This window comes from Arvicola amphibius, chromosome 9, assembly GCF_903992535.2.
Source record: "Arvicola amphibius chromosome 9, mArvAmp1.2, whole genome shotgun sequence".
Classification (NCBI taxonomy): Eukaryota; Metazoa; Chordata; class Mammalia; order Rodentia; family Cricetidae; genus Arvicola; species Arvicola amphibius.
In genome coordinates this window covers 58,358,279-58,383,829 of record NC_052055.2, presented here as the reverse complement: position 1 = coordinate 58,383,829, position 25,551 = coordinate 58,358,279, and the positions used below count along the sequence as shown (strand labels likewise).

Below are 25,551 nucleotides of genomic sequence, written 5' to 3'. Positions count from 1 at the left end.
TTCTTTCTCTGCATGCTAAGAAGAATTAGCCAAAATGGCTACATCTTTGAGTTTTGTGTTTTAAGAAAAAAGTGAGGGGCTGGAGAGATGGCTCAGCAGTTAAGAGCATTACCAGCTCTTCCAAAGGTCCTGAGTTCAATTCCCAGCAACCACATGGTGGCTCACAACCATCTGTAATGAGGTCTGGTGCCCTCTTCTGGCCTGCAGGCATACACGCCGACAGAATATTGTATACATAATAAATAATTTTTAAAAAGTGGCATGTTTAATTGGTGTGCTGGCTACTTTTATGTCAGCTTGACACTAATTATATAGTCATTTTGGAAAAGGGAACCTCAGCTGAGAAAGTACCCCAACTGTATTGGCCTGTGGGCAAGCCTAATGGTGCATTTTCTTAACTTGACTGATAAATGGGGGAGGGGAGGACACAATCACAGCCTTGAGCTGATGGCCCTGGGTGCTGTAGGAAAGCAAGGTGAAGCCTGGCATTGGTGGCGCTCGCCTTTAATCCAGCAGTCAGGAGGAGAGGCGGGAGGATCTCTGAGCTCAAGGCCAGCCTGGTCTACAAAGTGAGTTCCAGGACAGGCTCCAGCTCCACGGATATTTGACATGATAAAGCAAGGTGAGCAAACCATGAAGACAAAGCCAACAAGCAGCTCCCCTCATGGCTACTGCATCAGCTCTTGCCTCCAGGTTCCTGCCCTGTGTGAGTTCCTAACCTGATTTCCTTTTCTCCCCAAGTTGCTTTTGGTTGTAGTGTTTGAGCACAGCAGCATTGTTCAGCAGATAAATGTAACAACCAAAGGAGAGTCTTTTGTGCTTTAACCCATGGAGAAAGTAGTCCTAATCCAGATTTTTCTCATGGAGTAATTATATTCCAGAATCATTTTCTGCTTGATGGTCATTTAAATTATAAAAATATCTCTAGAGAGTGCCCGAGAGATGGCTCAGTGGTTAAGAGCACTGGTTGCTCTTCCAGAGGTCCTAATTCCCAGCAACCACATGGTGGTTCATAACCATCTATAATGAGATCTGGTGCCCTCTTCTGGCCTGCAGACATACATGCAGGCAGAACACTGTATACATAAAATCTTTTTAAAAAAATCTCTAGAGGCTTTATGTACATGGTGATGGTGAAGAAGGTTGAAAGTGCTGTATCAGCTTTAGTGCTTGTAATCGAGTAATCAAGCACTTGGAGGCTGAAACATGAATTCGAGGCCAGCCTGAGCTACACAGTAGAGACTTTATCACAATAAAAAGGAAGTGAAGTGGAGCCGGGGAGTTTAGTGGTTCAGAGCATGTACTGCTGCTCTTCCAGACGACCCACAGGTGGCTCACAAACATCTAGGGTTCCAGCTCCAGGGATATTTGACTTCTGGGCACACGCGTGTTTGCATACACCCATATACATATGATTAAAAATAACAGAATAGGGCTTTGTCTGTGGCACACACTTCTAGTTCTAGCACTCAGGACACAGAGGCAGGCAGACTTACGTAAATTTGAGGCCAGCCAAAGCGAGACAATAAGACACTAGCTTTTTTTTGTTTTGTTTTGTTTTGTTTTGTTTTGGGAGGGGTGCGTTGGTTTTTCGAGACAGGGTTTCTCTGTAGCTTTGGAGCCTGTCCTGGAACTAGCTCTTGTAGACCAGGCTGGCCTCGAACTCCCAGAGATCTGCCTGCCTCTGCCTCCTGAGTGGTGGGATTAAAGATGTGTATCACCACCGCCCGGCCTATTTATTGATTTTTAAAGGAAACAGGAAGATTCTCAGTGGATAATTCAGTGGATAAAAGCCTCATGACATGAGTTTTTCCTGGGCCCCACATGGTAGGAGAGAACCAAGTCCTACAAGATGTCATCAGACCCCCCCCCCACACACACACACAAAGAAATGGGCATTCTAACTTACTAAGGTAGAGGCAGTGGCACTAAACATACAAGATGCTGGTTTTCAAATACAGAGGGTGGGGAAAAGGAGTTTCTGAGCAGTCACTTTGTCAGAGCTAATCAGGAAGGCTGGCAGGGCTTCTGAAGCTGAGAAGCCAGGCGGTGCTGGTGCATGCCTTTAATCCCAGCATTCTGTGAATTCGAGGCCCGGCCATCTAGGGTCACAGTAAGATTGTCTAGAACCACCACATACCATTTGTATTTTTTAGCTGTATTTTTTAATCTATGCTGGGTGTGTGTGATGAGAGCAGGCCCTGAACTGAAGCTGTGTCATTGAAGGAGGGTCTATTGTATCCCTATCCCCTTCATCTTTGCTTCCCAGACACTGCAATAAGAGAATCTCTGCTGTACCTCAACAGCAGAGCCAAGTGTAATGGACTGAAACAGGCGCCTATTAGAATTGCCTTTGTTCCCTGACTCCACCCCTTCCCCTTTTATTGGATTGATTTTTAAAACTGTTTATTACTGTGTATGCAAGTGAGCCACGTTCTTGTGTAGAAGTCAGAGGACAATCTGTAGGAGCCAATTCCTTCTACCATGGGTGTGAGGGATGAACTCAAGTCATCAGGCTTGCACAGCGAGTGTTCTCTTTCCTGTTGAGCCACCCCACCAGCCTGCGGAGTTATTAATGTTCCTCGGTAGAGAGTGTTTTCTATATTCTGGGCACCAGTGTTTGCTTTGCTTTATCATTACTATGTTTGTATATACATACTTGTATGCATGGTATGCAGATGTCAAAGGACAACTTTGTGGAGTCGGTCCTCACCTGCTTTTGTGTGGCCCTGGGATTGAACTGAGGTCCCAAGTATCAGCCAGCACCTTCACCTTCTGAGCCATTTGGAATTTAGTGGTGGTTAAGATTCAGTGTTGTGTGCAGTATCAGGCACATTTCTCCAGAGAAATCCCAGATGGTAATCTGAAATTAGTTTTGTGTGTGTGCGTACGATGTATGGTATTTTGCCTGCATGTATGTCTGATGCCAGAAGAAAGTGCTGGATCCCCTGGAATTGGAGTTACAGACAGTTGTGAGCCACCATGTGGGTGCTGGGAATCAAATGCAGGTCCTCTGAAAGAGAAGCCAATGCTCTTACCTGTTGAGCCATCTCCAGCCCTGAGAGTACAACTTGTCTGCAGAAGAGGGCAAGCTGGTGTTTCCCAGACTACACATGAAACACATGTAAGCTTTCAAATTCACATGAAGTGGGGACAGGGTGTAGAATTCTCCAGCCTCTGGTTCCACAGCCCCAGTACACAAACATCCTTGCTTTTTCTTTGCTGAATGAGTGGACTGTTTTCTTCCAGGGTCTCTACTTTAACTGGCAGAGCTCTGTAATCAGCTCCCTCCATGTAGCTAGTCGTGTGTGTGTGTGTGTGTGTGTGTGTGTGTGTGTGGTTTTTCGAGACAGGGTTTCTTAGTAGCTTTGATGCCTGTCCTGGAACTAGCTCTTGTAGACCAGGCTGGCCTCGAACTCCCAGAGATCCGCCTGCCTCTGCCTCCCAAGTGCTGGGATTAAAGGCATGAGCCACCACCATCCGACTCATGTAGCTAGTCTTGTTTATTATATTTCCTTTTTAAAAATTAACTTATTTTTTTGTTTTTGGAGGAAGGTTTTCTCTGTGTAGTCCTGGCTGTCCTGGAATACAGAGATCAGCTTTCCTCTCTGCTTCTCGAGTGCCACCATGCCTGACTGGATTTATTTACTTTTATTGTATATGTATAAGTGTTTTACCTGTATGTATGTCTTTGTGCATGTGTGCCTGATATCCAGAGAGGCCAGAAAAGGGCAATAGGTCCCCTGGAACTGGAGTTACAAACAGCTGTTATGTGGGTGCTGTGAACTGAACTCAGATCCTCTGGAAGAGCAGCCAGTGCTCTTAATCACTGAGCCATCTCCCATTGTCTATTGAACTTAAACCAAAGCCCTTAAGTTACTTTGCCTCACCTCCCCCAGGAGCTGTGTTAAGTCATACTGTATTATTTTTAGTTTCCATTCTGTCTTTTATGTCTCTTTCTTGGAAGCTCATCTGTTTGTGGATGCTGGTCTCAGGATACTTTAGTCTGCGTTAAGCCAGCACATGTTTCTTTCATACACTCCCACATCACTCTAAGCATAATTCCACCCCTTTTCTGCCCAGCAGAGTCCTAGTGCTGTTTTGTTTTTCATTATTTTAAATTTAATTTAGGGTGCTGGAGAGATGGCTAAGTGGCTAGACCAATTACTGCTCTGGCAGAGGAACCGGGTTTGGTTCTCAGCACCCACATGGCAGCTCACAAACCTCTGTAACTCTAACCCCAGGGGATCCTATGCCCTCCTCTGGCCTCTGTAAGGTCCTGCATGCACATGGTACACATAAACTAATGCAAGCATATACATATACACTATAAACAAATAAATGAAAAGTATTTGTTTATTAAGTCTTCAGAGATAAGGTCTCACTCTGTGGCCCTGGCTCTCATGGAACTATGTAGTCTAGGCTGGCCTCAACCTCTTGAGTATTCTGACTTCCACACGAATAAGTAAGTTTGGTAAAACATTTTTAAAAACCTCATGTTGGTCCTCACATTGTTCTTCCAAGTGGTTTGTCTGACCTTACTGTCAAAATGTATTTGACGGGGGCTGGAGAGATGGCTCAGTGATTAAGAGCATTGCCTTCTCTTCCAAAGGTCCTGAGTTCAATTCCCGGCAAACACATGGTGGCTCTGTAATGAGGTCTGGTGTCCTCTTCTGGCCTGCAGACATACACACAGACAGAATATTGTATACATAATAAATAAATATTTTTAAAAAACGTATTTGACGGCTGTTTGGATATGGCATCTTTATAGAGCTCTGTGAACCCCTTCCCAACACTCCGGACACTCCCCAGTATATCCGTCCACATCCCACCTTCACATTCTCTTTATATTTTTTAAATATTTTATTTATATGTATGGGTGTTTTGCTTGCATGTATGTCTATGTACTGTGTGCTTGCCTGATGTTGGTGGAGGCCAGAAGAGGCCATCAGATTCCCTGGAACTGGAGTTACAAATGGTTGTGAGCAGCCATGTGGGCGCTGGGACTCAAACCCCAGTCCTCTGAAAAAGCAACCCAATGTTCCTAACCACTGATTCATTCTTTCCAGTCCCTTTTTTTTCTTTTCTTTCTTTTTTTTTTTTTTTTTTTTTTTTTTTTTTTTGGTTTTTCGAGACAGGGTTTCTCTGTGGCTTTGGAGCCTGTCCTGGAGCTAGCTCTTGTAGACCAGACTGGTCTCGAACTCACAGAGATCCGCCTGCCTCTGCCTTCCGAGTGCTGGGATTAAAGGCGTGCGCCACCACTGCCCGGCCCTTATTTTTCTTTTTAAAGTTTTATTCATTTATTTATTTTTGAGACAGGATTTCTGTGTAGCCCTGGCTGTTCTGAAACTTTCTACGTAGACCAGGTTGGCCTCGAACTCACAGAGGGCCACTTGCCTCTGCCTCCCAAGTGTTGGGATTAAAGCAGTGCACCACTACTTCCTAGCTGAGATACTGCTTTAAAAAATTTGCATGTGTGTGCATGTCACAGCACACATGTAGCAGCCAGAGGATAACTGTGGGTATTAGTATCCACGTTTCACTATGTGAGTCCTTGAGCTCATGTCAGACCTAATGGCAGCAAGCACATTTACCCACTGAGCCATCTTGCTGTCCCTTGACATATTTTTATAAGCTTAGAATTTAGATATCTTTGATACAGGTCAACTTCTCTACTTTATATACAGATTATATAGTCTTTTCTATATTTTGATCATATTTCTTTCACTCTAAAATATAAACACATCCTAGTCACTTTGTATGTTAAAATACGTATTTAAAATCCTACTAATCTTTTACTCCTTAAGATGGTCATTCTGACTTCTCTACATTATATACAGATTATATAGTCTTTTCTATATTATGATCATATTTCTTTCACTCTGAAATATAAACACATCCTAGTCACTTTGTATGTTAAAATACATATTTAAAATCCTACTAATCTTTTACTCCTTGAGATGGTCATTCTGAAGACAGCAGAAAGCTGCTGTTTAAACCATGAATATGACTTACTGCTTGCGTCCTCTGGTAGACAGCCCTACTTCACCCTGGTCAACACACATGATCTTTATTGTTAGGACTGGATAGGGTCACTTTTTTTTTTCTTTTGAGACAGTCTGTGTAGCCAAGCTGGCCTGGAACTCTCAGAGATCCCCCTATCTCTGCCTCCTTCAGTACAGGAATTAAAATCAGGTGCCACCATGCCTGGCAAATGTCACTATTTAGATATGCACAAGTTTATACCTTGGTCCAGGACATCCTGATACATCTGTTCTCTGTACAAACTGTACCTTGGTCCTAATATATTTGCTCTCTAACTGGTTTTTCCTGCCTCTTCCTGATGGGTTAGGCATTGCACATATAAACATCAAATAAAACGAAACTTTTAGAAAGTTGTACTTTTTTATTTGTACTTTTTTTTTTTTTTAGCTCTGGTTGTACTGGAACATTCTCTGCAGAGAAGGTGATTGATCTGCCTGCCTTTCCCTATTGAGTGCTGGGATTAAAGGTGTATGCCACCACCAGCTAATTAAAAATTTTTAAAAGATGTATGGTTGGGTGTGTTGAGACAGGGTTTCTCTATGTAGCCCTGGCTGTCCTGGAACTCACTCTGTAGACCAGGATGGCCTCGAACTCAGAGTTCCACCTGCTGCTGCCTCCCAAGTGCTGGGATTAAAGGTGTGTGCCACCATTGCCCAGCTAAAGATTTATTTTTATGTGTGTGTCTTTTGCCTGCATGTATATTTGCACCATGTGCATGCAGTGCCCATGATAGTCAGAAGAGGAAGTCAGATCCTTTATAACTGGATTACAGATGGTTCATTATTGACACAAACACTGGGAACTGAACCTAGGTCCTCTGCTAGAAAAAGAACTCTTTCTTTGAATTGTTGGGGTGTGCTGTAGCACAAATAATAATTTAAAAAACCCAGAGACAGATATTGGGGATCAAGATGAAGATCAGAAAAGCAAAACAGCCAAGCCTTAGAGAAGTCTTAACCTCTACCAAGGTTGGGCAAGGCTGCAGACTGAGTCCTGAGCCTGTCTCCTCCCGTTTTATATTCCCCTTTAGTGCTGGGATTAAAGGCATGTGACTCCTTAGTACTGAGATAAAGGTGTGAGCCACCACCATCTGGATCTGTTTCTGCATTGATCTTGTGTAGCCTGGGTGGCCTTGATCAAGAGATCCATCTGCCCCTGTTTCCCAAATCCTGGCATTAAAGGTGTATGACACCACTGCCTGGCCTCTATGACTTAGTTTTACCCTCTGATCTTCAGGCAAGCTTTATTTATTAAGACATAAATACCACAGTCCTGGCCCAGCCACAGAAGAAGCAAGATGTGACTGCCTCATTGAATAAGGTATCCAGCCACATGACTAACACAGACAAGAATGATGGGCTAATATAAGAGTTAATAAGAAGCCTGAGCTAATGTGCCAACCCGTTTGTAACTAATGTAGACCTCTGTGTGATTTCTTTGGGACTTAGCAATTGCGGGAACAAGGCAGGATAGAAAACTCAGTCAACAAATGGCTCCCACATGGACAACTGTATCTACATAAAGCCTGAGAGAACTTGGGAAGTAATTCTAGACAGAAAATAGAGTTAAGCATGACTTACTGATAACAGCATTTTCTCAGGTGGGCTCTGCTTGCTAGGGGCAAGTGCTCTCATTTAAGAGAGGCTTCCTGACTCAGCTTTAGCTGTAAAACCTTGTAGATCTTTTTTTTTTCTTTTTCTTTTTTTTCTCTTTTTTTTTTTTTTGGTTTTTCGAGACAGGGTTTCTCTGCAGCTTTTTTAGAGCCTGGCCTGGAACTAGCTCTTGTAGACCAGGCTGGCCTCGAACTCACAGAGATCCGCCTGCCTCTGCCTCCCGAGTGCTGGGATTAAAGGCGTGCGCCACTACCGCCCGGCTACCTTGCAGCTCTTTTAAGAGATCCTGCCACAAAACACTTAAAGGGTGTTGATGAAAAGCTGACCGCATGCTTTTTGGTTTTCAGCTGTAGCAGGAAAAAAAGCCATGCTGCTTTAAAATGCCAGCTTTCTGGGCCATCCTGCCAGCACAAACTCTGTTTGGAAAGGTCATAGATGGTCTGGAGACTTTGGATGAACTGGAGAAGTTACCAGTGAATGAGAAGACATACAGACCTCTCAATGATGTGCACATCAAGGACAACTATTCATGCCAACCCATTTGATCAGTAGCTACAGCATACCTGGACAGACACTTGGCAAGCTTGTCCCTGGAACTCTTTCAGACAGGAGGTCCAGGTACAGAGCATTTGAGTGTGGTTTGTAAGCAGACTGCTGAAGTTTGCTTGCTGGCAGGGACCTTGAAACACCATAGAGTTGTGGCAATTTATATGGCTACAGCCAGTACCTCTGCCATGAGTCTGGAATCTCAGAAAGCTAAAGAATGGACTGGATCCAGCCATCAAAGCCACAGCTTTAATCCTAGCCATATTGCCTAGCAAATTAAAGACCTATGTGGTCAGATAAAGAGAGATATACAGTAAAGAGAGATTCAAAGACGAAGAAAACCTCTAAATGGTTTTCAGTGTGTTAAAAACATATGCAAGCTAAAGGTTAAAGTCCTGAAAAGAAAAAAGAGAGTAGTCGGGTGTAGTGGCACACGCCTTTAATCCCAGGCTTTTCTGTTTCTGCAGAGGCGGCTCTGAGCGAAGTGGGCGAGTGTGAGGTAACAGCATTTCTCCTTTGATTCGTGCACTCACTGCCCGCTGTGCCCACGTTTTATTTTCTGGGACGCTCTTGGCGAACTCTCAGGCGGGAGAGGGACTTAACTGGAGAATGCATGCTAGTACTAGTGTCCGCTACTACGGGAAGAGTGCTTTGTTTTTTCTTTTTTCTTTTTTTGGTTTTTCGAGACAGGGTTTCTCTGCAGCTTTTTTAGAGCCTGTCCTGGAACCAGCTCTTGTAGACCAGGCTGGCCTCGAACTCACAGAGGTCCGCCTGCCTCTGCCTCCCGAGTGCTGGGATTAAAGGAGTGCGCCACCACCGCCCGGCTGAGCGCTTTTAAATATGATGTCAGGATTAGGAACTCATCTTCAGATTTTCTGTGCAGGTCTTCCTGGAGCTATCAAGAGAGAGGGTGTCTGTGATGTTGCATACAGGTGTGGGAGATATCAAAATAGAAGTCTTCTGTGAGAGGACACCCAAGACGTGTGAGAATTTCTTGGCTCTTTGTGCCAATAATTACTACAATGGCTGTGTATTTCATAGGAACATCAAGGGCTTCATGGTCAGACAGGAGACCCAACAGGCACTGGATGGGGAGGCAGCAGTATCTGAAGCAGGGAGTTTGAGGACGAGTACAGCAAGTATCTGAAGCACAATGTTAGAGGTGTTGTATCTATGGCTAATGATGGCCCAAATACCAAATACCAACGGATCTCAGTTCTTCATCACCTATGGCAAGCAGCTGCATGTGGACATGAAGTACACAGTGTTTGGAAAGGTCATAGATGGTCTGGAGACTTTGGATGAACTAGAGAAGTTACCAGTGAATGAGAAGACATACAGACCTCTCAATGATGTGCACATCAAGGACATAACTATTCATGCCAACCCATTTGCTCAGTAGCTGGACAGACACTTGGTAAACTCTTCACTGGAACATGCCCGTTGTCCTTTATCCAGTTCTGATTATGTCAGAGACAGAGGTCCTTCTGGTGTTTACAGTAATGACATCTGTTGAGGAGGCCCATAGTCTTCACCCACAGTCAAGAGCATATTCTGTACCACTACCGTTATTCAGTGTTTAAATACAAATACAAAGCAATGCCATATATATATATATATATATATATATATATATATATATATATATATATATATAGAGAGAGAGAGAGAGAGAGAGAGAGAGAGAGAGAGAGGCCTGAGCTAATGGGCCAATCAGTTCATAACTTAAAAAAAGACATAAATATCACTATGGTATGTTTTTGTAATGTAGAAACTTAGAAATATATGGCAGGCATGGAGATGTGGAGATGCAGGCTATAATCTCCACACCTGAGGAGCAGAGGCAGAAAGGTCAGCTGGGCCCACACAGCTAAGTGAGAACCTGTCTCAAAAACTAAGTAACAAAAAGTAAACATATGGTTCAATCTAAGCACAGTTCTAAAAGGAATGGGGGCAGGAATCTCTCCTTTTGGTGAGCGTTTTCTGGAATGTACCTTTTTATATTTTACTTGGTGGGGGATGGGGCAACATGGCATGGTGTGTATGTGGTGGTGGGGGAGGGCACACATGGCATGGTGCATATGGTGTGGAGTAGGGGCACACGTGCAATGGTACACATGTGGTGGGCATGGGCACACATGTCATGGTGCACATGTGGTGGAGTAGGGGCACTCATGCCATGCATGGTGCACATGTGGTAGGGGAGGGCACACATCCCATAGTGCACATGTGGTGGGGGAGGGCACACATGCCATGGTGCACATGTGGTGGGTGGGCACACATACCATGGTGCACATATGGTGGAGCAGGGGCACTCATGCCATGGTATACATGTGGTAGAATAGGGGCACACATACCATGGTGCACATGTGGTGGAGCAGGGGCACACATGCCATGGTGCACATATGGTGTAGGGGCACACATGCTATGGTGCACATGTGGTGGGGGTGGGCACACATGCCATGATGTACATGTGGTGGGGGTGGGCATACATGCCACGGTATACATGTGGTGGGTGGGTACACATGCCACGGTGCGCATGTGGTGGGTGGGCACACATGCCACAGTGCACACGTGGTGGGGGTGGACACACATGACAGGGTACACACGTGGTGGGGGTGGGCACACATGACATGTGGTGGGGGTGGGTACACATGCCATGGTGCCTATGTGGCCAGAAGACTTGTGAGGTAAGTTCTCACATCCACCATGTGGGTCTCCAGGATCAAATTCAGGTCATCAGGCTTGGCCGCAGGCTCCCATTAAGCTATTTCACCTCCCTTGAGTACACTTTTCTTTCAGATCCTCTTTCCATCTCTGCAAGAGCTACATGCAGACTGAGAGGCACTAAGTAGCAGGGTTCAAGATCTACTCTTCCATGTTGGCCTTATCACGTGATCTGCTTTACTACATGCTAGCCAACAATCCTTCCTTTATGATCTAGCGCTCTTCCACATTGCTGCATCAGACCTACATGATAAGGGCCTGCCTTTCCTGGTCCAGACAAACAGCCCCATTCCTTAGACGTAGTAATTGCTCACTTGCCCAGAGGCTGGAGTTATGTCTCAGAGGCAGCATGCACGTTTACTTACGGTATGCACAAGGCCCTTCACCAAGAGGTAAGCAAATAATCCAGGCAGTGGTGGCGCACGTCTTTAATCCCAGCAGTTGGGAGGCAGAGGCAGGCGGATCTCTGAGTTCTAGGCCAGCCTGGTCTACAGAGCTAGTTTCAGGACAGCTAGAACCGTTGCACAGAGAAACCCTGTCTCGGAAAACCAGAGTTAAGCAAATCAACAAATTCTGGAACAGCTTTTTCTGAGATGCTACAGCCCTATAATACTGATAAAACTGAGTCTTTCAATCCATGGATGATGACAATTGAGTTCCAGCAACCCAGGTGTAGTGGTTTGAATGAGAACGGCCCCTACAGACATGTATATTTGAATCCTTGACCCACCCCCCAACTGCTGAACTGTTTGGAAAGGATTAGGAGGTGTGGCCATTTCAGGAGGTGTGTCACTGGGGTGCTTCTCTGCCTTGTGCCTGTGGATCCCATGTTAAGCCTTCAGCTTCTTCTTCGGCGCCATGCCTATCGGCCTGCTGCCATACGCCCCACCACAATGGTCATGGACTCACCCTCTGGAACTGTAAGGCCCAAATGAACTCTCCTCTGAGTTGCCTTGGCGTCTTCACAGCAATAGAAAAGATACTGCCAGGTTTGGTGGTGCACTCCTTTAACCCCAGCACTTGGAAGGCAGAGGCAAGAGGATCTCTGAGTTCAAAGTTAGCCTGGTCTACAGAGTTTCAGGACAGCCAAGGCTGCATAGAGACCCTGCCTTAAACAACAATAAAGGTGAAGTAACTGAAGTAACTAAGACACCAGACTATGATTAGAAAATTGAAGGTCAAGGCTCTACCTCCAATCCAAACATTCTTTTCTCATTGTTTTTATTTCTTTTTGAGACAGAGTCTCTCTGTATAGCCACGGCTGTTCTCAAACTCACAGAGATCCACCTATCTCTGCCTCCCAAATGCTAAGATTAAAGGTGTGCACCATAGCACCCAGCTCCAAACTTTCTTTGGCTACACAAAAACACTAAGACACAAACATGGCAAAATATTTAATCTCTGTAATGAGCCTCAGCCTCACACCGCCATTTATCTGACAGCCTCCGCGACCTGTCAGAACGGCACAAGCCGGGAGGACCACACACACCACAGCACTTTAGTCCAGCAGGCTGGAGAGCCATCGTGGCCCTAGCTCTTGCCGTGGAAGATGTGCAGGGGAGGTCTTTCCATCTCGTGCCTCAAGCCTGCTGCTCAGAAGGAAAGACTGAGCTCTACAGGACTCCCGATGTCTTCTGTTCTTCTGCGGCCTGGCGCCTGGCACTGCGCAGCTGGAAATACCGGTAGGCTCGGACACTGCAGAGGTAACCCCCGTACACAGTGAGCAGCATCATGGAGGCAGAGAAGGTCTTGTAGCCAATGTCAGCTAACTGCTTGGCAGTTGGCATGTCTTCCCCTACAAAAAACAGACTGGAGTTGGTTTCTAGGACAGGCCTCATCTCCCTCCTTAGAGCCATTCTTTATCGTCTACATCTTTACTTCATTGATGCATCCTGCGACAGTGACCCCATGTGTAGCTCTCGGACTTAGAGGGTGAATAAAGGCTACACATGAGGTACACAGAAGGCCAGGAGCAGGTGCATCTGAATGCCGTCACAACCAACACTCAGCCCTCCTTGTCTGTGCTTTAAAAAATGATTAGCCCACCCAGACACCCAGACTGTGCTCGGAATAAAACCCAGGTCCTCGAGAAGAACAGTAAGTGCTCTTAACTGCTGAGCCCTCTCTCCATCCTCGGAACATTTTAATCAAACCGCTTAATTGTGGTAGTCAGATTCTACCCTCATGTTAGGACCCGAGGGTAGACTCAAGTATGCGGGGAGAGGGTGGGTCCTAGTCTCAGTTTAGTGATACAGAATAAATCTCCTTTTTCTGTTTTTCACTATTGATCTGGTTCTTTCAGTTTCCTGAGACTTATTAGGACTTTCAGGACACAGGCTCCGACCCTCAGGGGACAGTCGGTTAGGACCACCTGATAAACAGGAGACTATTTCTAGTCAGGTCCAGGGCTGAAGTCAATTTAGTGCACTGAACTGGAAGAGGGGCTCTAGGCATTAGGTAAACACTGGGCTCCAGCAGGCTTTAAATCCTGCAAGATCCATGTGTCTAGTATTCTTTCAGGTCAGAGAAAAACTGGTTACTAAGAGCATCACAGCCACCTCACCCCAAAGATAAGAATTAAAATTCTTAGAATTTAGATGGTGGGGTTAAGAGAATGGGAAGGTAACGAAATCAAGAAAATTCTAGGTGCTTGGGCTTTTTCGAGACAGTCTTGCTCTGTAGCCTTGGCTAGCCGCTGGATCCTCCTTTCTCTGCCCACGTAGTGCTGGAATCACGGGGTACCAGTCACCTAGCCATGCTGACATGCTGGTTCCATCTTGTTCACTGATAAAGATCTGAGTATGTTCTAAAATGGGATGGAGCTCAGTTGGGAGAGTACCTGCCTAGCATGCACAAAGCCGGGGGTTCAATCCCCAGCACTGAATTCAATGGAGGAAATCCCAGCTCCCAGGATGTGGAGGCAGGAGGATCCTAAATTCGAGATCAGCCTTAGCTACTTAATGAATCCCAGGCCAGTATGGGCTGCATGAGACCCTGTCCAAAAAAGCGGGGAGGGGCTGCTACAAACAGAAGCAAATCCAGGATAAACTCAGAAAAACTGAAATTAGAAGCTCAGGTACAATGGTCAACTTTGGAAATAAGAGAAACTTTTGAGATTGGTAAAACGTTTTGTTGGACATCTGATGCGCATTTTTTTTTTCCAAAAGCTGTTAGGAAATGTAGGAATGAACTGCAGGTTACAGAAAAAAATACGGGAAGAATAATCATGATAAATGCCACAAGGGTGCAATCACAAGGGTTGTGAGACTCTGACTTTCTGCGCTCAAACGTGATAGAGCTCAAGGCTCATGTTTCTGGAAAGTTCAGAGCCCCTCATCATAGACCCTTCGCTCTAGTTCTGGGTTTGGTACGAAACACTGCCCAATTGAATTAAACACAAACAAAAATAAAAATCACTTGGAGTCCACAGAAAAGAGCTTGCGACTAACGGATCAGAAAAGGAAAGCAGGGGACCCCATAGTGTGTCAGATCGGCAGGTGGTGAAGACCGCAGAGACGCGGCTTTGCGTGAGAAGCTGGCGGAAGCTCTGGGTTGGGCTGCATTTATAGGAAGACGGGCAGATTTAGCAGAAGGAGGGCAGTCAAGTCGCGGTCACGCCAGGAAAACGGTATGGCCAAGGCAGTCAGGGGACCCGTCGGTCGCGGTCGCGGCCACCCGGCAAGTGCAGCGGACCCGGGCCGCGCGCTCTCAAGGGCACAGGCCGAAGATTCGGGGGGCGGGCGAGCCGGGGAGCTTGGGAAAGAAGCGGGGAGAGCGGGAGAACGGAGCCTCCCGGTCCGCGGCCTACCTGGATGCTGCAGCTGGGCCGCGTCAGTCCGCCACTTGCAGTCAGAGTCGGGCAGCAGAAACCACCCGAGCGCCTCAGTAACTGGTGCGAAGCCCTGGCCGTGACCCCCGCACCCCTGCGAAAACCCGCCCACTGGGGCGGGAGCCGGCTTCAAACTTCCGTTTCCGTCTCTCTCTTCCTGGCTCCGCACGCTCAGACTCGTCTTCCTTTCCGAAAGGCCCATTGAATTCTGGGGGTTGTGGTTCTGCTCCATCAAAAGCGCTTCTTGGTACCCCAAACTTGGAAAACCGGAACATTTTTAGCCAATCCCCAGTTTACGGTGCTGTGACGTAAACTGTAGCTAGGGAGATTCTCTCGGACTCCTCCAGAGACGGACCGTGCGCCCCCTAGTGCTTAGAGCGGCCCTTTACATGTTGATCCCTACCGGACCTGCACTATGGGGCCACAGCACGAGGAGTGACTCGCTAGTGTTTCTGCCTTGTGCGCAGCCTCCTCGTATGCAGGCTGCGTTGCAGAGCCCCTAAGAAGTTCTGGGGGAAGACTGGGTGACAGCTTGGATGGAGGAGGGGATAGGACGCGCAAGCGGGGGCGACGGGAGAAGGAGGGGGTAGAGCTGGATGCCAATGCTGATAGATGCCCGAGAGTGCCTGCTGTTATCCAAGAATGGTCTTTCTTTCACATTGAGTAAAACATGCATGCAGTGATACATGACCCCGCACCCTGCCACATGCACCGGCGCAAAAACCTCGCCAACTCTTCCAGTTTCTGGAAAAAACACACTTTAATGGGTGGACAAGTGGCCTGACAGAAGGCCTCAGATTCACAGTTGACTGACTGATCCGAGTACAGGTGTTGGAATCTATGTCTACATTCTACCCTAGCCTCCTGGGAGGCAGCTCTGAATTCAGTCAATGCGTGGGAGGTTTCCAGCCCAGCACGATGGATGAAAGGGCTCCCCCTCTTCACCTTACCCGACCTTCGTTGGTAAGACCGAATTCTTAAGGGCTAGGAGCAGAGAAGCGCTTGGCACTTTAGTGTGTTAGTTTAACATAAAGCTGGCGAGAGCCACAGTGTGCCAGTTGCTGCCAGACACGAAATAGAGACCCCTGCTGGAGGAAGAAACCTCTCTCAGAGGCTATTTATAGCTAGGGCTCCAGGCTGCTGATCTGTGACATTCTCCGGCTGCCCTGGCAGAGCACACTTCCCATCCCCCATCCTGTTATTCCCTCACCCCAGGGCAAGCTGTTTGCAGTGGTCCCTCCCTTGACTTTCCCAGCTCCTGGTGTGTGGTCAGTGCTTCACGAGGACCTCCTTCTAAGGAGAGCTGGCACTGGACACTCAAGAGCTACCAGCCACTGTGGAAACCTACTGAACCTTTGAGCTACTTCAGATGCTGACTAGCGCTCCTGGTAGTCTGAGGACAGCTGAAGGCAAAGAGTCAAGAATATGGGATGGATGAAGGAGCTGAGTATGAATTCTGTGTTGTGTTAAACAAGAAGGTAGTGATGACGCCAAAGAGAAGTGGCCTTGTGGGGCAGACCCTGAGAAGAAAGATAGGGTTGGGGTGTCTTGTCAGCAGTAGGAGAGGCTAGCTGACACTTCCCCCAGCCAGAGCTACTGACTAAGAGGGCGGGACAAATAAGAAGGTCAGGGGAGCCTGGGTGATCTGAGCCTGCTATGAAACAGTGTAGCTAGCTCGGTCAGCAGATTCAATCCCTGCTCCCCAAAGAGGGTGCTGGTGACCTGGTACTGGCAAGGAAAAGCTTTGAAAGGTCACACAGGGTGGGGAGGCGCTGGCAAAGCTCTAGGAACCAGGAAGTCATTGGGAAGCATGGCAAGCCCCCGGGCCAGAGATGCCAGTCTGGAGCAACTCTTGTGCCAGAGTAGCCTGGGGAGGGGGAAGGAGAATGAGCAGAGGCTTCTGAGAATGCAATTGTTGCTAGGAGAAGTTAGAAGGAAGTTGTTGGAGATCTTTGTATTTTGCTAGCTAACACTGAGATCATTGATGCTGCATGTGGCCTAGCCGAGGTCAGCCATGGGGTCTCTGGGGTCTCTGTCAGCTCAGGTGTCCAGACCCTTCCCTTGGCAGCCTTTGCCTCGTTCTTCCTGTTACTTAATGGGCTGGGGACAAAGTCCCAGTGTGTGTGAGGCAGCAACCGGCAGCCCTTGCCCTGAACCTTCCCTTCCCCCCATCCCACCCCTGGAGCAGGCTGCACTGGGGCTTGAATCTACACTTCCCAGAGGGCAGCGAGGAAGCACCGATCCTGAAGGGGCCGCAGGCTCTGCAGCAATCCGGTATCTCCAGGTGCATAGCTGAGGCCCACAGCCTCGGTGTCGGTCAGCAGTGAGGACCCTGCTGGCTGGGAGTCCCGGAGCTCAGTCTTACGACAGCTGTCACAAGCTTCTGCTTGTCTGCGATGGGGCAAAGGAGCTGCCTGTCCTGTGCCCTGGCTCCACTCACATGTGTTCTGGGTGGTTCTGCAGGCAGTGAATGAATTCACCCACTGGTTGACCTTCGTAGCACACTTTGTACACAGCCGTGAACAAGGGAAACCTAGAGTGAGAAGGGGACTCAGCTTAGTCCTCCACAAACATCCAGTCCACCTCTTCCCTAGCCTCTGGGAGTTCAGGCAGAAGGCAGATGCCCTCTCTCAGTTACCACCTGCCAGGAATCTGAATTCCAAACCATAGGATTTGGGGTGCTCTCTGCCCTGATCCTTACCATACTGTACTTGCTTATCTGAGTCCCAGGCTTTAAGAGATTTTTGTGTTTGACTGAGTAACCCTTTAACTCTCTGGACCTCAGTGCCATTGGCTGTTCAATAGGTCCAGTATGATAAAGTAGCAACTATGTAGTTATTTATATTTGATGTGACAGTAGACTGTGCCCATTACTTCCTGTCATCCTCGAGTGGCTATTTCCTACACTCAAAGTCACGAGCTGTCCTTCTGAACCTGCGCCATACCCTCTTCATCTGGGATTTTCTCTGTGTTCCCTGGAAAGGAGCACTCTGAGGCAGAGCCTGTCCTCAATCAGCACCCAGGACAGGTGTCGGGGGACAGAAATGGTGGTTTTCGGGGAATGGACAAAGGGGTAAGACAGTCAAGTGGGTTTTCCTGTCCTAGAGCAGGGGACAGGGAGGACAGCGCAGAGAGTGGGGACTGAGCAGAAGGGCTCAAACAGCTACTGTAAAAAAACACAACACAGAATGATCTCCAAAAAGGTGAGCTGGCCGAGGATGCCCCAGACTCTGTCCTTCACACAGGTCATGTGGGGTTCAAGAAGATGCCCCAAGAGGAGTGGCAGTCAACCTCTAGCTCCCACCCCTAGGGGCCATGGCAAACACTCACTTGTCCACAAGGCCCTTGTGTTGAAGGATGCTGTGTAGCTCCCGGGCTGTCTGGGGCCCCTGGAGCTTCTGCCCATTCAGCATCTCTTTCTCCAGCTGCTCAATGGACTGTGAAGAAAATGACACGTGGATGGAAGGGAAAGCAAGTCTGTCTGAGCAGGAAGGTCCGGGGGTCTTGCGGGGATCCCCTTCCCTCGAGCAGTGCTGTGTGGGCAAGTCCTCTACCGCTGCTATGGCCATGTCCGTTTCTGCTTGCCTGCCTGCTTTTGAGTCATTGCTCAGGCTGGCCTCGTGGGCGTCACTCTCCTGCCTCAACCTCCCTGTTGATCACCCACACCTTGATACCCGCATGCCTACCTTTCCAGTGCGAGCAAAGGCCTCTGCCACCTTGCGGTTCCGCCCTCCATAGCAGGTAGTGATGAGGTCAGCAACACCACAGCTCTCCAGGAAGGTGGCCGAGGACACAGAGCCACTGCAGAAGAGTCTGGCAAAGGCGATCATCTCCATGAGCCCCAGCCGGATCACTGCTGCTTTGGTGTTGTCACCAAAGCCGAGCCCATCACAGAAGCCAGCCCCGACGGCCACTATATTCTTTGAGGAGTAGAAGGGCAGGGGTGAGAAAGTTTCCTCTCCAGAGGCTCCATGGTGCTATCATATCAATCACGACACGCCCACAAAGTGAAGTATGACGTGGCTTCTTAAACTGTGTCCTCTGCCTCCTGATTCCCCGTCTAAAGCATGCCTTTTCCTCTCACTCTCTCTCTATATATGTGTATATGTGTGTGTCTGTGCAGATATATCTGTGTCTGTGTGTAGAAGCCAAAGATTGACATGCTTTTCCTCAAACACTTTTCACCTTTATTATTATTTTGCCAGACAAGGCCTCATTATGAACATGAGCTGGCCTAGAACTCTCTATGTAGACCAGGCTGGCCTCAAACTCACAGAGATCTGCCTGTCTCAGTCTCCCGAGTGCTGGGATTAAAGGCGTGCGCCACCACCACCACCACCACCAGGCTTTGTTTTATTTTGTTTTCTTTTTAGACAGTGTCTCACTATGTAGCCTTTATTGGCCTCAAACTCACAGATAATTGCCTACTGCTCCCAAGTGCTGGGGTTAAAGATACATGCCACCACAGTTCTGGCTATCAACTTTTTGGGTACCCTGGACATCTTGTCTCCCATTAACCTGGGCATCTCTTCGACTTGGACTATCACAGGGACCCAGGACTAGGTATGTCTCAAGGTGCACTAATAAGAATGCAGGAAGACCCACTGGAGAAGGGTCAGTAGGCCCGGTTACCCTGGCTTTGCTTACGGGTGTTCTGTGTGTAAGGGAAGATGTGATGTGGAAATGGAAATATTGACCAGGAGCAAGAGTTGGTCCCAGCAACCTTGAAGAGCTGAGCTGGGCCCTCTGGGGACGGCTCCCTGTAGATGGAAGGCTTTTAGCCAATAGCCTTTTGGGTACCGCCCATTAGGGCGTGGTCTGAGGTGCCACATGTAGACTGATGGAGGCGTGCTTGTTCACTTGGGTGGTGGTCGGAGTTTTGTTCACAGCTTCCAGCGCCCACAGAGGAGAAAATCGTGGCTCTCTACCCTTATTGGGAGTTTTCCCCCCAAATAAATATTTGTTATCCTTTATTCCAGGCTGCCATGGACTTCATTATGCCCTCAGCTCCCCACTCCAAAACCGCCTCTGTACCCTCTCACCTTCAAGGCCCCACAAATCTCCACTGTGTCCACTTCTTGTACCACAGTGATGCGGAAGTTCGGCGTCTGCATCAGCTCCTTCAGCAGCTGTCCCTGGGCCACATCCTTGCATCCTAAAATGGAGAGGGGGTAATTTAAGGCTTTTTATTTTATTTTATTTAAACTTTATTTAACTTTATTTCATGCGCATTGGTATAATGATGTCAGATTCTCTTGAATTGGAGCTACAGATAGCTGCAAGCTGCCATGTGTGTGCTGGGAATTGAACCCAGGTCCTCTGGAGGAGCAGTCAGTGCTCTTAACCACTGAGCCATCTCACCAGCCCCAAGGCTTTTTATTTTTATCTTTAAAGTGGGCTCTTGCTGTGTTGCCCAGGCTGGCCTGGAACTCCTGGGCTCGAGAAGTCCTCCTGCTTCAGTCTCCTGAGTAGCTGGGTCTATAGGTGCACACCACTGCACAAGTACCAGGCAAAGGGAAACTTGAATGTCCCTCACACACCAGTCAAAAGCAAGAGGCACCCCTCCCCCCGGGTGTCCATCCCCGTCCTCCCCCCCCAGCTCTGTTGCTTTCTTCTTTCCCTGCCCAGTGGGATTAGCGGAAGAGCTTGGGAAGCAGCTAGAGCTTTGTGGTGTGGACAGGGGTTCTCACCAATGGTGGTCTCACAGAACTTCTCCTCGGCCACCTCGCTGGCAATGTTGGCCCCCATCAGCACGCTCATGGGGATGCCAAGGCGCTCCCCAATCACTTCAGAGATGAGTTTCAGCCCTTTGGGGCCCTCGTCTACCCCCTGGGCATAGGATGAGGGTCAGGCCAGCTGTCTTTTATACCCAGCTAAGTGTTTCCCTCCCAAGCCCACTGCTTATCTGTGTCCCTCTCCAGAGATGCTGCCCAACCCCACCCAGCCCAGACTTGCTATGAGGACACTAGATAGCAGTGACCAACCAGTCCCATCAGACTCTCCCCACACACTCTCAACCAACCTTTCTCTCCAAAGTAGTGTACTTCTCACATCCCCAAAGAACTCTCTAGATGCCCCAGCCCACTTCCAGCCCAAGGACTGTTCCAAACCAGCTGCTCCTTCATCTCCCAAGCCAGCTCACTTCTCTCTCTCTCTCAGCTAAACTCTAACACATCTGCCTCCAAAGCTGGGTTGTTTTCCTCAAGCAACCTGGCATCTGACTCTTTCCCCTCCCTCCCTCCCTCCCTCCCTCCCTCCCTCCCTCCCTCCCTCCCTCCCTCCTTCCCTCCCTCCTTCTTTCTCTCCCTCCCTCTCTCCCTCCCTTCCTTCTTTTTCCTGTGCTGGGGATTGAACCCAGGACCTCATGCATGCTAGGTAAATTCTCCACCACTAAGCCACGCTCCCAGCCCCAAATGCTTTCTTTACTCTCTCCAAAGCCGGTCGCTCCCATCTCTGGATTCTTTCTGTATATTCTTTTCTGCTTACTTCACTTACTGGCCAAACCCCACAACAGTTAGCTGCATTCCACCCCCATCCCCAGTAGGGGTCCCTGGTACCTTAATAAGAGATATGCCAATTGTATTAGCCTTCAAGTGACCTTTGAGCTGGTCACAGATCTTGCCAATGAACTGATGGGGCACCACGAAGATCAGGATGTCAGCACCTGTTGCAGCCTGGACCACATCTGGGATAGCCACCTGTGGGAACACCAGATGCTCATGTGTCTAGAAGAACTCTCCTTGTCCCTAGGGGGACTCCATTCAATGCTGAGCCAGTCTTCAAGCCAAAGAATGGTGTTGGGGGAGGGAGGGCACTCAGAACTTCTTGTGTTCCCTGTCCCCAGCTGTCATGACTCCTTCGCTCCAGCTCTCCTGGGTCCTTAAGGCCTCTGGGAGCCCTCCTGGCTACAGCTACTCTTAGCCCTTGGCTATGGGTCAGTGAAGATTGCCAAAGGCAGCCTAGGCTTGGCAGGAGGAAGAGGCCAAGTAAGATTTCACCACTGCTTCTTAGGGGCCCTAACTTGGCAGGGAGAACCCACATCTTTGTGCCTATTCTCTGCTCCCCTTTTCTAGGCAAGGAAAGAACCATATAGATTTGACCAAAGACAGAAAGTCCAATGATCGGCCTTCAAATCTGCTAATAGTCAGTGAATGAGTAACAGGATTAGGGTTCAGGGCAGACATGAGAGACTGAACCCAAGTCTAGGAGCCTGAGAACCAGCCTTTGGTTGCCATGGAGACCAACTTCTCCCTCTCCCCTCCTTTTCATTCTAAGCATCTATAAGGGGATGTACATTCAGATCCAGAAAGAGCCCAAAGGGACAGCTTAGAGGCTGTGCGAGGTGAGGGCACTCCAGGTCTAGAGCATCCCATCCCACCTGAGATACTCCCCCAGGCCAGCTGGCACCTAAAGTGGCCTCCTCTCCGGAGGAGACACCTCAAAGACAGATGTGAGTGTCGACTGTTTCACACTCTCCCTTGCCTCCCTCTTTCCTCACAGCGAGTTGGAGGCTCACCACATTGGCGGGCAGCTTGTGCCCTGGCAGGTATTTAACATTCTCATGCTGCGTGTTGATGATCTCAGTTAGCTTTCTGCCCCCGATGTCTTCCTCAAACACCCACATGGTCACCCGTGGGTCAAAGTGTGCCAGGCGAGCTGCATTGCTACCCACGATCTTGGCAATGGCTGAGCCCCTATTGGGAGGGGAAACACAGGGAGTAGGGGGGAAGGGAGGAAAGAGTCTTCTAGGTAGGACTTCAAAAAGCTTGTTGGATTTTTTATGACCTACCTCTTGTCACCCCTCCCCCCGCCCCCATCTGTGGCAAACGTGCCTCCCACGACTGGCAATAGAGAGGAGATTCAGTCTACCCTAGTCTTTGCCTTTGGGGAGGTGGGCCAACTTTCTGACCCCACCCCAAACTCTAGCAGCTTTTCAGGCAGGGATAGGAGCAGAGAGCTGTCTGCTCACCTTCCTATGGTGAACAGGTGCAGCTGCCCAGGCAGGCACAGCGAGGGAGGGCTGGGCACAGTGCACCGTAGTCACCGGAGATCGCAGCAGGAGTCCAGCAGGCTCCGGAGCACATTTCCTACCTTCTGCCTGCTTCCCGCCCACCCAGCCTCCCTCTGGGGAGCCCCTCTGCCTTTGGAGGAGCCTGCCCTTCACCCATGCCCTTCAGAGAATCGCTTACCAGTTCCCGGAGCCGACAATGCAGACTTTTTTGCCAGCCATGGTGCCGCTTCTAGCTTCTATGCCCCAGCGGGTGTAGGCTCTGAGTATTTAACTCCACCACACGTGGGTGCAGCCAAGCTCCGCCTCTGAGGTGGCCCAGACGCTGGCGCCTAGGGATAGGGAGTTTGGCCCAGAAAAAGGGGAGTAAAGGGTAGAGACAGGTGGGGAACAGGACCAGCTTTTCCTCTCGGGTTTGCAGCAGACGGTGCTGGCCAGTTTCTTCCCTTTTGCCTCGGCTTTAGTGTCCCACCTACTTGCTATGGGCCAATCTTGAGACTGGCCAAGAACCAGTCCCCACTTTATCCTTGGTCCCCAGCACTGAAATAAATCACAACTAGCAGACTTGGGCATGGTGATGCACTCTGTGTGTTCAAGTCCAACCTGGTCTACAGAGTGAGACCCCCGTCTCAAAAAAAGTAAGGAAGAAAGGGGAGAAAAGGAGCCGGGCGGTGGTGGCGCACACCTTTAATCCCAGCACTCGGGAGGCAGAGGCAGGCGGATCTTTGTGAGTTCGAGGCCAACCTGGTCTACAAGAGCTAGTTCCAGGACAGGCTCCAAAGCTACAGAGAAACCCTGTCTCGAAAAAACAAAGACAAGAACAAAAAAAGGAACTAGCATTAGTGACAACCGTGGGGCTATTCAAAAGCAACTCCACCTCTCACACTAGCACTAACACACTAGCACACACCTCCCCCTGATCCTCATGGCTCCAATTTTGTTCTCTAGCATTCATTCATTCCCCTGGTGGTGACTGGGTGAGGTCAGGGAATGTGAAGCCACTTCTAGGGGTATTCCACCTACAAGATAAGGGGATGCTGTGGCTTAGGTACTCCGGACCAGGTATAAACTATTCCAGGAGAAGCTGGCAGTGGTGGTGCACACTTTTAATCCCAGCCCTTGGGAAGCAGAGGCAGGTGGATCTCTGTGAGTTTGTGGCCATTCTGGTCTACAGAGTGAATTCTGGGACAGCCAGGGCTACACAGAGAAACCCTGTCCTGAAAACACCGAAGAGAACAAAGTCATCTTGGTTCACGTCAGAGACTCCCAGTGAGTCATTTCACCTCAGATAATCCCCATTTGAAGGTCTATAGAGGGAAGGCAAGAAAGGTCAAAGGTAGGCCTCCACTGCCACGTGGCCCACAGTTCTTCCAGGCTTCAGGAAAGGGCAGAGAGGTGGTGGCCAGTATGTGTGCTGTCCCAGAGAGCCTTGACGTTTCCTTCAGTTTCTTTTCTCTGCTTCTGCCTAGCCCACTGGGAGCCTTAAGTTAAATAGCTGTTTACAGAACCAGAAAGGGGAAGAGAAGCCAAGCTTAGAGCAGCACCGTCTAAGGCTCAGGGGTACCCGTGTCTCCAGCTCTGTGGCCTCCGATGCCCATAAGTGACTTTGGGGGAGGGGAGATGTCAACCCACATCTTGCAGTTTAGGCTCCATGATATCCATGGCTGTTTGACCAAGGGGAGGAGCTTGGGTTTCCAAGCCACTCTGGAGAGCAGTGCTGCACCTTGACCCACAGGGCAGACACCACTGTATGCTCATGTGCAGACCTCCTGGCTTGGCAAGCCAGTAAGCGGGTGTTGCCATCCTCCAGGCTACCACTGGCCAGTAATCAGCACTAGGTTAGAGGGGAGTCTCGGTGGAGCCGGGGTAGGAATAAGTGAGTAGGAGGTCAAGGCTGGAAGCATGTCTTTTCTCAGTTCGGGATTCCACAGAAAAAGCCCACCGTATTATTATGGCCAGGCAATCCCTATGAAACATGAAATCGGTTGGTTGTTTTTCTTCTAACAAGTTCCTCTCATGCAGAGCTACCCTCCCACAGAGCACTCCTTTATCACACTGGCACCGCGACAAAGGCTCCGGTGCCAGGCTGCCAGCTGGGAGCACTGATTATGAGTGGTGGAAGAAAGGATGTTCCTGTCCCTGGCACATATGATCAGAACCCTAAAGAATTGGGCATTTATGCATGAAATGAATGACTTGCTTTGGCCTAAATGCTCCCGTCTTTTTGTCCCTCCAGTCCTGTTAGGTAGTGGAGAGAAAGAAAGCACGTGGCCATTTACCCAGGAATAAAGGGGATACTCATTACAGGAAGTTATCTGTGCCGCCAAAGCTTCTCCAAGAGCCAGCTCTAGAGTACCTGCTTGAAATTCATGATTCAGGAGCTGGAGTGATGGCTCAGCGGTTAAGAGCACTGACTGCTCTTCCAGAGGACCCAGGTTCAATTCCCAGCAACCACATGGGCTGGTTACCACTGTCTGTAACTCCAGTTCCAGGGAACTTGACACCCATGGCAAAACACCAGTGAACATAAAAATAAATAAAAAAGAAATTCATGATTTATTAGTCACTCATTAAACATGCAATTAGCCTGAGTGAGAAAAGATGTTATTTCTGTGCCCTTGACATCAATTTCTCTATCCCAAGTTATTATACCTCTTTCCCTTCTCAACTCTGAGAAACCAGTATGTTCTAGATTGAGTAGACAGACAAGGCTGGCACATTTCCACCCACCTACTCAATGGCTAAGATTTTATTTTTGTGAGACAGGATCTATGGAGTCC

At 48.7% G+C, this 25,551-nt stretch overlaps 2 protein-coding genes and 1 pseudogene across 2 annotated transcripts; 1 reads left to right on the top strand and 2 right to left on the bottom strand.

The window, feature by feature from the left end:
- Positions 1-1,124: 1,124 nt before the first annotated feature.
- On the top strand, positions 1,125-9,609 carry LOC119822690 (annotated as a pseudogene).
- Positions 9,610-12,315: 2,706 nt separating this feature from the next.
- Positions 12,316-14,899, bottom strand: LOC119823361 (cytochrome c oxidase assembly protein COX14). Its single transcript, XM_038343326.2, has 2 exons — positions 14,743-14,899; positions 12,316-12,729 (listed from the first exon to the last, which is right to left on the bottom strand). Exon 2 carries the CDS (start codon positions 12,719-12,721, stop codon positions 12,548-12,550), a length of 174 nt encoding a protein of 57 aa, XP_038199254.1. The 5' UTR covers positions 12,722-12,729; positions 14,743-14,899; the 3' UTR covers positions 12,316-12,547.
- Positions 14,900-15,504: 605 nt separating this feature from the next.
- Positions 15,505-23,092, bottom strand: Gpd1 (glycerol-3-phosphate dehydrogenase 1). Its single transcript, XM_038343564.1, has 8 exons — positions 22,953-23,092; positions 22,280-22,457; positions 21,321-21,461; positions 20,454-20,592; positions 19,806-19,918; positions 18,450-18,683; positions 18,094-18,200; positions 15,505-17,296 (listed from the first exon to the last, which is right to left on the bottom strand). Exons 1-8 carry the CDS (start codon positions 22,991-22,993, stop codon positions 17,200-17,202), a joined length of 1,050 nt encoding a protein of 349 aa, XP_038199492.1. The 5' UTR covers positions 22,994-23,092; the 3' UTR covers positions 15,505-17,199.
- Positions 23,093-25,551: the final 2,459 nt, after the last annotated feature.